The sequence below is a fragment of the Dermochelys coriacea genome, chromosome 1, assembly GCF_009764565.3.
Source record: "Dermochelys coriacea isolate rDerCor1 chromosome 1, rDerCor1.pri.v4, whole genome shotgun sequence".
NCBI classification, from domain to species: domain Eukaryota; kingdom Metazoa; phylum Chordata; order Testudines; family Dermochelyidae; genus Dermochelys; species Dermochelys coriacea.
In genome coordinates, this window is record NC_050068.2 from 59,899,712 (window position 1) to 59,915,317 (window position 15,606).

General features: G+C 43.6%; 1 protein-coding gene across 1 annotated transcript in view; it reads left to right on the forward strand.

Moving 5' to 3' along the window:
• Window positions 1-15,606, forward strand: part of ERICH6B (glutamate rich 6B) — a 65,026-nt gene that overhangs the window by 21,481 nt on the left and 27,939 nt on the right. The window contains exons 4-6 of the mRNA XM_038371678.2: window positions 7,531-7,643; window positions 9,520-9,600; window positions 15,103-15,201. Of these exons, the coding sequence (XP_038227606.1) occupies window positions 7,531-7,643; window positions 9,520-9,600; window positions 15,103-15,201 (293 nt within the window). The remainder of the gene's footprint in view (window positions 1-7,530; window positions 7,644-9,519; window positions 9,601-15,102; window positions 15,202-15,606) is intronic.

Genomic DNA, 15,606 nt, shown 5'->3' on the forward strand with positions numbered 1-15,606 from the left:
GACAGATACAGAGGCAGCTGTGGGAGTGACTCCTGTAGTGGAAGACACATTGAGGATGACTGGATGTGGAAGCTGTGGTATGTACATGATCCTGGAGGGGGGAACTGGTAAGAGTTTTTTCTGCATGAAATGCCATCTGATAGAGCTGATGGAGGAAAAGATCCGAGATTTGGAGATGCAGGTGGAAAGTCTCATTGAGTTTAGGAAGGGGTTTGAGCAGATGATGGAGCAAAGATATGAGGTATCTGAAGGGAAAAGCTCAGACTCACAGATGGAAGCAGGGCTGGGGAATTTTGAGGGGAGACTGGGTGAGGAAAGTGGTCAGTGGAAGCATGTGACTAAAAGAACCAGGCAGAGGAAAAGACGGGCTAGTGAAGGAGAAATAGAGCTTAGGAATAGGTTTGCAGAGTTGGAAAATGAAGAAGGGGCTCAGCAGGTACTTGTTGAAGGTGGAAGGGTAAGGAAGAAGAGAAGAGAGGCTAGTCCTATAGGAAAAGCGGAAGAGTCAAGGGAGACTACACCAAATATGAGCCCCAGGAGGATACAGGATGGGTTGAAGAGGATTATAAGGGAAAATAGGAATGGAAAGAACTTGCAGCCAGAGGGAACAGTGGAGAGACTGGAGAATAGCACTGTCACCAGGAAAAGGCAGGTCTATGTGATCGGGGACTCTTTATTGAGAAGAATAGACAGGCCTGTAACTAGAGCTGATCCAGAGAATAGAAGGGTGTGCTGTCTTCCGGGTGCTAAGATACGGGATGTAGACCTGAGGTTGAAAAGGATCCTAAAGGGAGCGGGAAAGAATCCCCTAATTATCCTTCATCTGGGAACAAATGATACGGCTAGATTCTCGCTGGAAAGTATTAAGGGAGACTATGCTAGGCTGGGGAAGATGCTTAAAGAAATTGAGGCTCAGGTGATCTTTAGCGGGATCCTTCCTGTTCCTAGAGAAGGGCAACAAAGGTGTGACAAGATTATGACTGTCAACAGATGGCTTAGGCAGTGGTGCTATAAGGAGGGCTTTGGGATGTATGGCCACTGGGAGGCATTCACGGACAGAGGACAGTTCTCTCGGGATGGATTTCATCTGAGTAGGGAAGGAAATAGACTTCTAGGATCAAGGCTGGCACAACTGATAAAGAGAGCTTTAAACTAGGAATTAGGGGGAGATGGTTGGGAGATGTCCAGGAAATCTCCACGCCAGATTTTAGCATTGAGAGGGAAGAAGACGAAGTAAGAAAGGATACAGCCGTGGGTAGGAGAATGTATATAAGGAGCGAGGGCGGTGTGGATACTAGTCTAATAGGTTATACTGGCTGTAGAATGACTGTGCCTAATAGGGTACAAAATGTGAGCGAGGCCAAACAGCAAAAATTAAGATGTTTATACACCAATGCGAGGAGCCTAGGTAACAAAATGGAGGAGCTAGAGCTACTGGTGCAGGAAGTGAAACCAGATATTCTAGGGATAACAGAAACATGGTGGAATAGTAGTCATGACTGGACTACAGGTATTGAAGGGTATGTGCTGTTTAGGAAAGACAGAAACAAAGGTAAAGGTGGTGGAGTAGCATTGTATATCAATGATGAGGTAGAATGTAAAGAAATAAGAAGCGATGCAATGGATAAGACAGAGTCCGTCTGGGCAAAAATTACATTGGGGAAGAAAACTAGTAAAGCCTCTCCTACGATAGTGCTTGGGGTGTGCTATAGACCTCCGGGATCTAATTTGGATATGGATAGAGCCCTTTTTAATGTCTTTAATAAAGTAAATACTAATGGAAACTGCGTGATCATGGGAGACTTTAACTTCCCAGATATAGACTGGAGGACCAGTGCTAGTAATAATAGGGCTCAGATTTTCCTAGATGTGATAGCTGATGGATTCTTTCATCAAGTAGTTGCTGAACCGACAAGAGGGGATGCCATTTTAGATTTAATTTTGGTGAGTAGTGAGGACCTCATAGAAGAAATGGTTGTAGGGGACAATCTTGGCTCAAGTGATCATGAGCTAATTCAGTTCAAACTAAATGGAAGGATTAACAAAAATAAATCTGCAACTAGGATTTTTTATTTCAAAGGGGCTGACTTTCAAAAATTAAGGAAATTAGTTAGGGAAGTGGATTGGACTGAAGAACTTATGGATCTAAAGGTAGAGGAGGTCTGGGATTACTTTAAATCAAAGCTGCAGAAGCTATCGGAAGCCTGTATCCCAAGAAAGGGAAAAAAATTCATAGGAAGGAGTTGTAGACCAAGCTGGATGAGCAAGCATCTTAGAGAGGTGATTAAGAAGAAGCAGAAAGCATACAGGGAGTGGAAGATGGGAGGGATCAGCAAGGAAAGCTACCTAATTGAGGTCAGAAGATGTAGGGATAAAGTGAGAGAGGCTAAAAGTCGAGTAGAGTTGGACCTTGCAAAGGGAATTAAAACCAATAGTAAAAGGTTCTATAGCCATATAAATAAGAAGAAAACTAAGAAAGAAGAAGTGGGGCCACTTAACACTGAGGATGGAGTGGAGGTTAAAGATAATCTAGGCATGGCCCAATATCTAAACAAATACTTTGCCTCAGTCTTTAATAAGGCTAAAGAGGATCTTAGGGATAATGGTAGCATGACAAATGGGAAGGAGGATATGGAGGTAGATATTACCATAACTGAGATAGAAGCGAAACTGAAACAGCTTAATGGGACTAAATCGAGGGGCCCAGATAATCTTCATCCAAGAATATTAAAGGAATTGGCACCTGAAATTGCAAGCCCATTAGCAAGAATTTTTAATGAATCTGTAAACTCAGGAGTAGTACCGAATGATTGGAGAATTGCTAATATAGTTCCTATTTTTAAGAAAGGAAAAAAAAGTGATCCGGGTAACTACAGGCCAGTTAGTTTGACATCTGTAGTATGCAAGGTCCTGGAAAAAATTTTGAAGGAGAAATTAGTTAAGGACATTGAAGTCAATGGTAAATGGGACAAAATACAACATGGTTTTACAAAAGGTAGATCGTGCCAAACCAACCTAATCTCCTTTTTTGAAAAAATAACAGATTTTTTAGATAAAGGAAATGCAGTGGATCTAATTTACCTAGATTTCAGTAAGGCATTTGATACTGTGCCACATGGGGAATTATTAGTTAAATTGGAGAAGATGGGGATCAATATGAACATCAAAAGGTGGATAAGGAATTGGTTAAAGGGGAGACTGCAACGGGTCCTACTGAAAGGCGAACTGTCAGGCTGGAGGGAGGTTACCAGTGGAGTTCCTCAGGGATCGGTTTTGGGACCAATCTTATTTAATCTTTTTATTACTGACCTTGGCACAAAAAGTGGGAGTGTGCTAATAAAGTTTTCAGATGATACAAAGCTGGGAGGTATTGCCAATTCGGAGAAGGATCAGGATATTATACAGGAGGATCTGGATGACCTTGTAAACTGGAGTAATAGTAATAGGATGAAATTTAATAGTGAGAAGTGTAAGGTTATGCATTTAGGGATTAATAACAAGAATTTTAGTTATAAGTTGGGGACGCATCAATTAGAAGTAACGGAAGAGGAGAAGGACCTTGGAGTATTGGTTGATCAGAGGATGACTATGAGCTGCCAATGTGATATGGCTGTGAAAAAAGCTAATGCGGTTTTGGGATGCATCAGGAGAGGCATTTCCAGTAGGGATAAGGAGGTTTTAGTACCATTATACAAGGCACTGGTGAGACCTCACCTAGAACAGTGTGCAGTTCTGGTCTCCCATGTTCAAAAAGGATGAATTCAAACTGGAGCAGGTACAGAGAAGGGTTAGTAGGATGATCCGAGGAATGGAAAACTTGTCTTATGAAAGGAGACTTAAGGAGCTTGGCTTGTTTAGCCTAACTAAAAGAAGGTTGAGGGGAGATATGATTGCTTTCTATAAATATATCAGAGGGATAAATACAAGAGAGGGAGAGGAATTATTTCAGCTCAGCACCAATGTGGACACAAGAACAAATAGGTATAAACTGGCCACCAGGAAGTTTAGACTTGAAATCAGACGAAGGTTTTTAACCATCAGAGGAGTGAAGTTTTGGAATAGCTTTCCAAGGGAAGCAGTGGGGGCAAAAGATCTATCTGGTTTTAAGATTCTACTTGATAAGTTTATGGAGGAGATGGTATGATGGGATAATGGGATTTTGGTAAGTAATTGATCTTTAAATATTCAGGGTAAATAGGACTAATCCCCTGAGATGGGATATTAGATGGATGGGATCTGAGTTACCCGGAAAGAATTTTCTGTAGTATCTGGCTGGTGAATCTTGCCCATATGCTCAGGGTTTAGCTGATTGCCATATTTGGGGTTGGGAAGGAATTTTCCTCCAGGGCAGATTGGAGGCGCCCTGGAGGTTTTTCGCCTTCGTCTGTAGCATGGGGCATGGGTGACTTGAGGGAGGCTTCTCTGCTCCTTGAAGTCTTTAAACCATGATTTGAGGACTTCAATAGCTCAGACATAGGTGAGGTTTTTCGTAGGAGAGGTTGGGTGAGATTCTGTGGCCTGCGCTGTGCAGGAGGTCGGACTAGATGATCAGAATGGTCCCTTCTGACCTTAGTATCTATGAATCTATGAGCTGAGAAAGACACAGACACTGAAATCAATACTGCATGGGAAGGCTTTCAGCTAAGGAATTGCCCAGCACTCAAGTGCATTCCCCCTCTGGAGAGTAAACCTAAAATTGTATTGACTTGTGTTGCACAGAGAATTTTATAGCGTAAGCTAATTGAAATTCGCCCTCTCCCTCAATGTGTAGAGAGAGAGAAGCACAACTTTGTGCACCCCCCAGTTTTGAATTACAGTTTTGAATAGGTTTAAAAAAAAACCAAGTTTATTAAATACAAGAGGTAGATCTTAAGTGATTATAAGAGATAGCCAACAGACCAAAGCAGATTACCTTAGTAAATAAACAAAAACCACAAACTGAGTTTAACACACTAGATAGGTAGGATATAAATTAACAAATTCTCAACCTGAGTGATAACACAGGCTGGCAGACTCTTAAGACACAAGTTGCCTTGGCTTTCCTAGGTTTTTCATACACAGGCTAATGGTCCTTCTAGCCTAGGACCATCATTTTCCACAGTTCAATCCTTGCCCCTTAGGTGTTTCCAGGTATGTTGTTGGATGGAGAGTGAGGACCCCCTATGATGTCATTTTCCCTCTTTTATATCTTCTTCCCAATTGCTGGAATGTTCTTTTGCTGTGACCTGGGTCAAGCAGTCTCCATTGTGTAGTGCTATCTCTGAGAGGTTTCTGTTGTACACAGTTCCTGGGGTAACCCTTGTGCTTGTGTGCATTTCCTCAATAAGCCATTAACAGTGTTTGGCCTTTTTACTGTTGTACTTGAAAGGCTGTTTGTGGGTGTTTTTCAATCTTGCAACATGTTTCAGTAGCACATACATAGCCCACATATGACAATAACACATACAATCCAACACGATATTAATGTCTAGCAGATCAAGACTTCAGAATGACACCTCACAAGACATACTTTGTACAAAACATATGCTAATTACATGACAGTGGTGAATAGTGAGGTGTCAGGGTGTCATATACACATCCTGGGGTAAATGCTTCACTGTGATACGAGAAGAGATTAGCTCCACAATTCCCAAGAGGATTAATAGGAGAACACAAGCGTAAGTAAATGGTCTGTGCAAACGCAAGAAAAATCTTATTGGCAACCTAGAAAGTAGAAAAGCATGGGGGGGGGCAGTTCTGGCTCCTAGGTGAGGTAGGATCTGAGCCAGTGATTAGGGCCTGGGACTTGGAAGACTTGAGTGCAATTTCCTGCTCTGCAGCAGACTTGCTGTGTGACCCTGGACACGTTATTTCGTTTCTCTGTGCTTCTATGCCTCCTCTATATGCTGACATTGCTAGCACTTTCCTACCTCCCAGGGTGTTGGGAGGGTGAAAATGTTAAAAGATTGTGAGGTGCTCAGATACTGTAGTAATGGGGTCATGTAAGTAACTTAGATTGATCATTCCTGCATTCCCATGGGGTTTTCATCAGTTAATATGTAAATTTCAGTGTGTACCGTGTCCAGAATCTTTTAAAATTCTTAACCATAAGACGCCTAATACAAAGGCAGTGATGTGTAACGGCCTCACTGAATCACTAATGCTATGGGGAAAAAAATCCACTGGCTTTCTGGGGTCACATTCAATTAGCCCCTGGTGGCACTTTGCTCCACCTTGTTCCTCCTATGCAGGAAGATACTCATAAAGACCTTGAACACCTTTAAATTACCATTTAGGAGGCAAACCAAATTAACTATCTATCTCACAGGGATGTCAGGCAGAGATGGCTGGATGGGAACCATGTCAGCTCTTAAACACTAGTTCAAAATGATTTCACCGCTTGCCAGTCAATTTTAGGTGAAAAGAGTGCAGAAAATGACAGGCCAATCCCTCAAACCTCATTGGTTGCTAATCATACTGAGGTCCAAGAGACCCATCTCCTTCTCCTCACCAATGCACGCAGCCCCTGTGTCGGACTGTGGCGCACACACAATGCAGAGTGAATGCTACACTAAGAAGTGGAGCTGAGCTGAGCGAGCAGCGTGATCAGAAGACCCAGCAGAATCCTCTGAGATGAAATGAGCAGAGCATCAATCGCTCCAAATTGAGGTTAGGCTTGATGAGCACATGCCAGTCATGCTTAGGTTAGAAACCTCGGGGAACAGCGGAAATGAAAGTGACAAGGCTGGAGGCTTGCTCTTATACACTGGATCCCCACTAATGCTGCTCAGGTGTTTTGGGTGCCTGAGGCTGATAGTTGCCCCCATGTTTTCATTCAATTTAAAGTGTGACTTTCTTCTGAAAAGTTCTGTGCAAAGACAGCTGCCTCTTATGCAACAGATCTGTTTCCTTTGAGAGTCCAAAGTGACTGGTAATTGTGGGTGCCCACCTTGAGACACCTTAAAGGGGTCAGGCTTTCAGAAAGTGCAGCCCTCCTTACCCCCCCACACACACTGAAAATCAGGGCCCTTTAAGGTGTCTTAAGTTGGACGCACCCAAAATCCAGGGGGGGCAAAAGGGGGTGGTTTGCACAGGTAATAGCCACCCGAAACTTTGCCTTGGCTTCCCAGTAGCCACCCCTTCCAGTGCGAAGGCCAAACATTATGCAGAAGTAAGGGTGTCATGGTATGGTATTGCCATCCTTGCGTCACTGCTGCTGGCTGTGGCACTGCCTTCAGAGCTGGGCAGCTGGAGAGCGGCAGCTGCTGGCCAGCTGTGAAGGCAGCACCACCGCCAGCAGCAGCGCAGACCTGCAGAAGTCAGGGGGGCATGCACCCACAAAATGCGTAGTGCAGCCCTCCCCCTCCACCCTCAATTTTCAGTCTAGCCCACCTCAGCCCCGCCACTGGGAAGAGGTGGTACCGCCCCTGGTGTAATCACTTGTCATTTCTGAAATATTTGGCTTGTGTCTTACTTCAGTGAACACTTCTGATGGTTTTCCCACTCTGGTCACTAGTAGTGATGTAAAAGCCTGCTGTGGCCTCTTTGCAGAAAGTCTGTTGATGGATCTTCCTCCACTCACAGAAGAAGATGTGAGGCTGAGGATCTGGGGACCCAGACGGAATGGAGTTATTCAGACAAATCCCTGGCGTCCGTTGAGAATGGTGAGCTTATCAAACAGCAGCACCATATCATCCAAAACACTTTCTGCTTTCCAAAGAGTGCACTTTGGGAAAACGAAACAGTCGGTTTGCTTTTAAAAACGGCTTTGTGGCATCAGTTTAAAAAAACAATTGCACAATTTTATTCAGCATGAACTTTGATGCATTTGAAGCATTTTGACAGGAGGATAAATGTCTCTCATTCCTGGTTTGTGTTGCCCTCCTGTTATTCAGTGCAGCGCATCTACACTTGAACAGCTGGTTTTCTGAAGCCAGGTTTGTTTTGCCTTGTATTTCAGCAGGGTTTTATGCAAAGATTGGCTCAGGTAGTGGTGTTCAGATCCACCTCTAGCTTGGAATTAGATATTGGCCAGAGTTCAGGTCTGAGGCTAAATCAGAGCTAGGGTTCCACTTGAGAACTGCCTGTGAGCCGCAGCAGCACCTTGAGTCATAATGACCCCGTGCATTTGGAGTCACATCCCCATAGGTTCACAGAGCCTATTTGCAATGGGTCAAGGCCCCAGCACTGAATAGGGCTCCCTGAGAGACCTCACAGGAGTCGAAAGGCAGGGTTGCCACAGAAGAAAGGCCTCGGTGGGAGCTGTTCCTTGGGGCACATATGTGCTTCGCCAGACTGCTGTCAGTGTCACTGCCTCTGTTGGCTGCTGGCTCCCTTGTGTGGCCAGTCTGCAGGGGTGTGTGTGGAAACCTGGACAAAACCAACGAGGACACTCGGGATATATCTACTCTGCGATTAAAAACCTGCGACTGGCCCAGGCTCCCAGGTCTTGGCCTAAGGGGCTGTTTAATGGAGGTGTAGACGTTCTGGCATGGGCTGGAGCCCAAGCTCTGGGACCCTCCCACTCACAGGGACCTAGAGTCTGGGCTGCAGCCTGAGCCTGAACATCTACACTACAATTAAACATCCTCAGGAACCTGAGTCAGCTGGCATGGGCCAGTCAGGGGTGTCTAATTCCAGTGTAGACCTCGCACCTAGAAACATTCTAGTTATGGGGAGCTCCTTTCTGCTCACATTCCCATCCTATCCCCATGACCATTACAGGTTTCTTCCAGCTAATGGGTCCCTTCTGCCTTACTGATAGCTCTTGGTTCATAATGGAGTTGTTGATTTCATGTATGAGTGCCTTAAAACTTCTACACAATTGACTCTGTCAGCTGGTTCAGAAATGGCCCTACTGTTGTCTTGTAGAAGGAGGTGGTTTCTCCTGGATGCCTAGGAACAGGTTAGGTCTCTGCGATGGTGTAAAATCACCTTTAAGGGCCTGCTTGTCCTCTTACACTAGTGTAACTCCAGTAGTTTCAGTGGAGTTACTCTGGGACACTGGTGAGAGAACAAAATCAGGCCCTATGTATCTGCCTTTGAGAGGAATGGGCCCCCTCAAAGGAGGACATTCCCTCTTCTCTTGCAGAGCCTGGGGAAAAAATTTAGGTTGCACAGGGCCCCAGCTGAGCTAGGTTGTCTGTCATGCCACTGGGAGCAGATGGTGTAGTATTTTCATGGCTATATGACAGAAAATGCATTACCGCCAACCTCTCACAGCCCACCTCTGAATCTATTAAATGCGTAGCAAGCAAAACAAAGGATATTAACTTATTAACGGTAGCTTTTGCCAAAGACGTGCAAGTTGTGCTTTCAAAAGGAAGTTCTGGGAGAAAATGTACAGGGCGTCAGAACTGGGATTCATAGAAATATCATGCTCATTTCTCATTGGTTTTAAATTATTAATAAAACTACCTTGGTGTTATTGATCTATCATTGAATCTGAGATTTATTTCATATCTGTAGTCACAGAAGCAGTAAATTTAATTTCCATCCTACTTCCTAAGCTTACTTCATAACTAAAACATGATCTTTAAGATATATCAGCAATCAGAGAGGAGAAGAGGAGCAGAGAAGATGTGGATGGCAAGGACAGTCCCGAGGCCACACTGAGTCAAGGTGAGGAGCGCTAACGGTCAGCTTCCGATACACTTTCTTATTTTATGTCTTATTCCGCAAATAGCCGCAGTAAAGCCATGTGATCACAGATGGAGTAAAATGCTACTGAACAAGAGTAAGTATCAGAATTAGGCTCTATGGACCAGACCCTCAAAGGCATTTTGGCACCTAACTCCCATTGATTTTACTGGGATTTAGGTGCCTAAATTGCTCCTGGGAGCATTCTGTTCCAAAAAGTTAAAAATTCTGCACACAGAATTTTAAAATTTTATTTATCAAAATAACACTACATAATCAGGACAGTTTCAATTATTTTGGTAATTTATTTCAAAATACCTGTCAGCAAGTATGTCTATAACAATACAGACACACACACAAAATTCCCCCAGGAGTAGAGAATTAAAGAAACCCCTATGACAAAGCAGTTCCTGTTTCTCTGCGCCCTTCCCACCTCCCCAGAGCCCAGATGGGGGGGAGGGGAGAGGGTCAGACACGCAAAACTCCTCCCCATATAGCCCAGCCACGTCCCCCCAGCTAATACACCCAAACCCCATTTTCCCCCAGAGCCCAGCCCAGTGTGATAAAATGAGGCCCAGGAAATCCAAAAGGACAGGTTCCTACAGCAATACTAACATGGCCATATTGCATATCCAGTGTATTTACTATGTACATTTAACAATATAAGCAGCAATGTAGTAAGGCCTACCTTCAATAATAAACCAGGGATAGACACTACCACCTAAGAACGGCCATACTGGGTCAGACCAATGGTACATCTAGCCCAGTGTCCTATCTTCTGATGGTTGACAATGCCAGGTGCCCCAGAGGGACTGAACAGAACAGGTAATCATCAAATGATCCATCTCCTGTCGCCCATTCCCAGCTTCTGGCAAACAGAGACTAGGGACACTTCAGAGCATGGTTTTGCATCCCTGCCCATCATGGCTAATAGCCATTGATCGACCTATCCTCCATTAACTTATCTAGTTCTTTTTTTAACACTATTTTCTTGGCCTTCGTAACATCATCTGGCAAGGAGTTCCACAGATTTACTGTGTGTTGTGTGGAGAAATATTTCCTTTTGTTTGTTATAAACATGCTGCCTATTAATTTCATTTGGTGACCCCTATTTCTCATGTTATGAGAAGGACTAAATAACACTTCCTTATTTACTTTCTCCACACCAATCATGATTTTATAGACCTCTATCATATCCCTCCTTAGTCATCTCTTTTCCAAGCTGAAAAGTCCCAGTCTTATTCATCTCTCCTCATATGGAGGCTGTTCCATACCCCTAATAATTTATCTTGCCCTTTTCTGTACCTTTTCCAATTCCAATATATCTTTTTTGAGATGGGGCAATACACGAGTATTCAAGATGTGGGCATACCATGGATTTATATAGAGGCAATATGATATTTCCTGTCTCATTATCTATCCCATTCCTAATGATTCCCAATATTCTGTCAGCTTTTTTGACTGCCACTGAGCGTTGAGTGGATGTTTACAGGTAACTCCACAATGACTCCAAGATCTCTTTCTTGAGTGGTAACAGCTAATTTAGACCCCATCATTTTATATGTATGTTGTAGTTGAGATTGTTTTCCAATGTGCATTACTTTGCATTTATCAGCATTGAATTTCATCTGCCATTTCGTTGCCCACGCACCCAGTTTTGGGACAGTTCCTCACATTTGTCACCCAAAAAGAATGGCTAAGGTTTGGGAATCTCCCTCACATCCTCAGCCATGAAGACCAATGCAAAGAATTCATTTAGTTTCTCCGAAATGGCCTTATCTTCCTTGAGTGCTCCTTTAGCATCTCGATCATCCAGTGGCCCCACTGGTTGTTTAGCAGGCTTCCTGCTTCTGATGTATTTAAAAAAAAAAAATCTGTTACTTTTTGAGTCTTTGGCTAGCTGTTCTTCAAATTCTTTTTTGGCCTTCTTAAGTATATTTTTATACATAACTTGCCAGAGTTTATGCTCCTTTCTCTTTTCTCACTAGGATTTAACTTCCCCTTTTTAAAGGATGCCTTTTTGCCTCTCATTGATTCTTTTACATTGTTGTTTAGCCACAGTGTCACTTTTTTGGTCCTCTACATTTTTTTTTTATTTAGGTGTTCATTTAAATTGAGCCTCTATTATGGTGTCTTTAAAAAGTTTCCATGCAGCTTGCAGGGATTTCACTTTTGGCACCATACCTTTTAATTTCTGTTTTATCTAACTTCCTAATTTTTGTGTAGTTCCCCTTTCTGAAATTAAATGCCACCAGAGTGAGCTGCTTTGGTGCTTTCCCGTGCACAGGGTTATGTTATGGTCACTATTGCCAAGCGGTTCAGCTACCACTAAATTCTTTGCACAGTGCTTAGCACAATGGGGTCCTCGTCCAGGAGTGAGGCCCTACTTGCTATGGCAACGCACATAACGTATGTTGAGGCCAAGTTAACACAGAAATGTCAGCATTTGGGGCTGGATTCACCAGCAGGATCCAGCTGCTTTGCATCACCATAACGCTACAAACTCAGTGTAACCAGCCAGTGAAGCTGGGTTTATTACTGCTTTGCCTTTCCAGCGTGGTGTAAAGCAGTGGAGCATACCAGTGAATTTGGACAGCATGGAAAACATTCTGTGAGATGAGTATAAAAGAAACCTATGTGCTTAGAACTAAAATGTCCAGAAATATACACTGGTGTTTCTTAATAAAATAAACTTTTTAAAAAATGGAATCTGGAACAAACAATGTTTAAACACTGATGTTTGTTAATCTCTTAGGGCATCAGAAATTTTAATCAATAACACATCAGCAGGTAAAGCATGTGATAGGGTGTTGGATGGGCTAGTAGTTAGGGAAGTCCAGGACTAAAAGCCAGGGGAATCCTAAATTGTAAACCCAGTTCAACAGCTCTCTCGCTGTGGGACACTGATTCACAGGTTTTTTTGGTTGGTTGGTTGGTTTTTTTTAAGGCCTGAAGGGACCACTATGATCATGACCTGAGAGGGTCAGGTAATGACCAAATTTACCTGAGAGGGGAAACAACAGTAAATTCCCAGACACTGCAGCTTTCCTGGGTAAATAAATTATAAAATAGTGCATCACAGCTTCGTAGATTATTGGCAGACGTTCAAAAATAGGTGTCCATGAAACAGGTGTGCCTGCAAAATGGGTGACCACATGCACAAGAACCAGATGTTGTATACAAATGTATATCTGTACAGAATGGACTCAACTTAGGTGCTATCTTTGAATATCTGGCCCATAATATTGTGTGTCCCAGAGCCCTCTAGAGATAAGTGCCAGCTTGAAAAAAGGAAACCTGTATAGGGGGAGGGAAGGTTCTTATTAGCTGATAGACAGGCCATAACAAATTCCTGTAACTCTTCATAGAGGGCAGTTCAGTCTTATTCCTATGGAAGGTGCTTGCATGGCCCCCATGACCACCATATCTGAGCACCTCTCACTCTTTAATGTATTTGTTCTTGTAGCAGCCTTGGGAGGTAGGGAAGGACTTTTATCCCCGTTTTGCAGATGGGGAAGTGAGGCATACAGAGACTAAGTGACTTGCTCAGGTTCACACAGGAAGTCTGTGGCAGAGGAGGGAGTTGACCCTAGGTGTCCTGAATAACCCAACCCCTGGACCATCCTTCCTCTGTAAGATATGGACAACTGTGTCTACGAAGGAATTAGAACCAACCATTTTATGATTTCTACCCTTTAATTCTTATCAACCTCTTGCTTTCACAAGTTCCTAGGATCCAAACCGCTCTGCCTGCTGATTCTTCCACCTCCAAGGCATGATTTCAGTTTTGATAAGTAACAAAGCAGAGGGACAGGTGTTTGGCTTTTTTAACACTTTTGTACCATCTCTGTTTGGAATCGTGTCTTTCCAGCTCTGTGGAATGCTGGAAAAAAAGAGAATGGTCAGGCTGACAGCCAAACTCACTGCCACAGGGCATTCCCAGGCATATCGTCTAGCAAGATAGTATCCGTGTGACACTTCCTGGGTGTACCAAGGTTGTGAGGGGGCCTTGTCTGTCCCTGCCATGGCTCAGCTCGCCAACCCCACCAGCCACAGGCAATGCAAGCACACCCTTCTAAGCCTATGCACACCCTGCTCTCACTCTGCAGGTTAGCGATAGGCACACCCCAACTCCCGAGCCCTCTGAGTGTCTCCCTGGAGTGTCCAGCCCCTGGTCCATGGGACGAACATTTACAGTAGTCACAGATTTACTGCTTCCAAAGAAGCAGTACACCCCAGCTTATCTGCTTCACCTCAGATCACCACTCTGTTTAACCCACATCCTATAGGCACATGTATGGTAAAAACCAGTATGATCTTATTTAACAAAGCATAGCAATTCAAGGGCAGCAAGGAGAAGTATTGGAAACAAAGGGTTATATATCAAATAAAGTCATAGCACATATTCTAAAACCTAGACTTAATTAACTAGATGCTCTCATGTCTTATAGAGCAAGGTTCACCCAAAGTTCTTCTAGCATTTTACAGCCAGGCTTGGCTGTGATTGTGCATTCGTGAGCCAAGATCCAGGGTGTCTGTTAGCAGCCCCAGATATATCAGAGCAATCCATTGTCCTTTTTCATAAGCAGGACATCCCCGCCCCCCCGCTGGAGGTTTTTTCCTGTATACTCCTTACTTGTCAATTTCCCAATCTGTTAATCAGCATCTAGCTCAATATGCAAATAGGCCTATAGCGTTATGAGCACAATACACAATGACCAGACAGGGAGATAAGCGTCTGTTACCCACTGCCTCAAAAGGGATTGTCTGAGACAGGTCACTGCCTGGTTTCCTGCCATAAGAACATAACTTTTAGTATAGAAATTTAACTCCTTAAATATTATCTATACATATATTTTGCAATGATTATGGCAACCAGTGGGCAACTGGCTCTCAGTAGAGACCTTACATGCCAACCTTTGGTGAATTAATATGCATCTATCCAACCCAGGGGATCCCTGTAAAACTCTATGCACTGTCTCTGTCCTCTAACCATTGGCACCAACAGTTGCCTGGGTCACAATCTGATTTTATACTAACAAAGCTACATTATCCATTTTTATGCTTAGGGGCATAAATGATCCCCAGCTGGGATTGGGGCGCAACTTCCACCCCTTGATTCACGGTTGATCAGGCGGTGGTGCTGAAGGGTGCTGAAAGACAGCTAACAAAACTGTAAACCATGTGTGTTCAAAAGCAATGTGGAAAAGTGTGATTCCTGCTCACACCACACAGGTGCTGCACAGCTCCGGGATTCTCAAGAATTGCGAAATAGTGCCAGCTCCGTTCTGATAACACCAGCAAACTTTTCACAGTGAAATCTGGGGATGCTGCCCAGGTATAAAGTTGGGGATGTTTCTATGTGGGACAAGAGTTTTGACCACACACCGCATGTCTCTGGTTAAGGATAAGCCTCGTTTAGTTCAGCTCAGCCAGTGCACTATCAGACCAACTCATAACATGAACTCTGCTTTCATGTTTCAGGCATTGTGGTACTCTTTCCTGACATAGATGAAGAAATTAAGACACAAGAGTCTGAAAAAGGAAGCAAAGAATATAACCAAACAAAATCCAAAGATGAAGGTAGGGTGTGCTTGTGGAGACTCTGTCATTGCCAATTTTTAAATCAAGATTGCATCTTTTTCTAAAAAAGAGGCTCTAGTTCAAAAGAAATTATGTTGGGGAAGTTCTATGGCTTGTGTTATACAGGAGGTTGGATTGGCCTGGGAATCTATGAATAATCCTGATCATTGTAAATTAAAGTGTGGTTTTGAACTAGCCTCCTTTGAAAATCCCAGCCTTGTTGCTATAGATGAGAGATGGCTAACACTCCGTAGTAATGGGGGATAAATCACCCCATCCAGGAATGTTGTCCAGGGCAGCAACCAAAGTAAGAGGGGTTTTGGCACCATGGCAGGACAGTTCTGGCTCATGAATGGGGATTTGAATGAGGTAGGTGTTACTTTGGGCTTGCCCATCTGATGATGT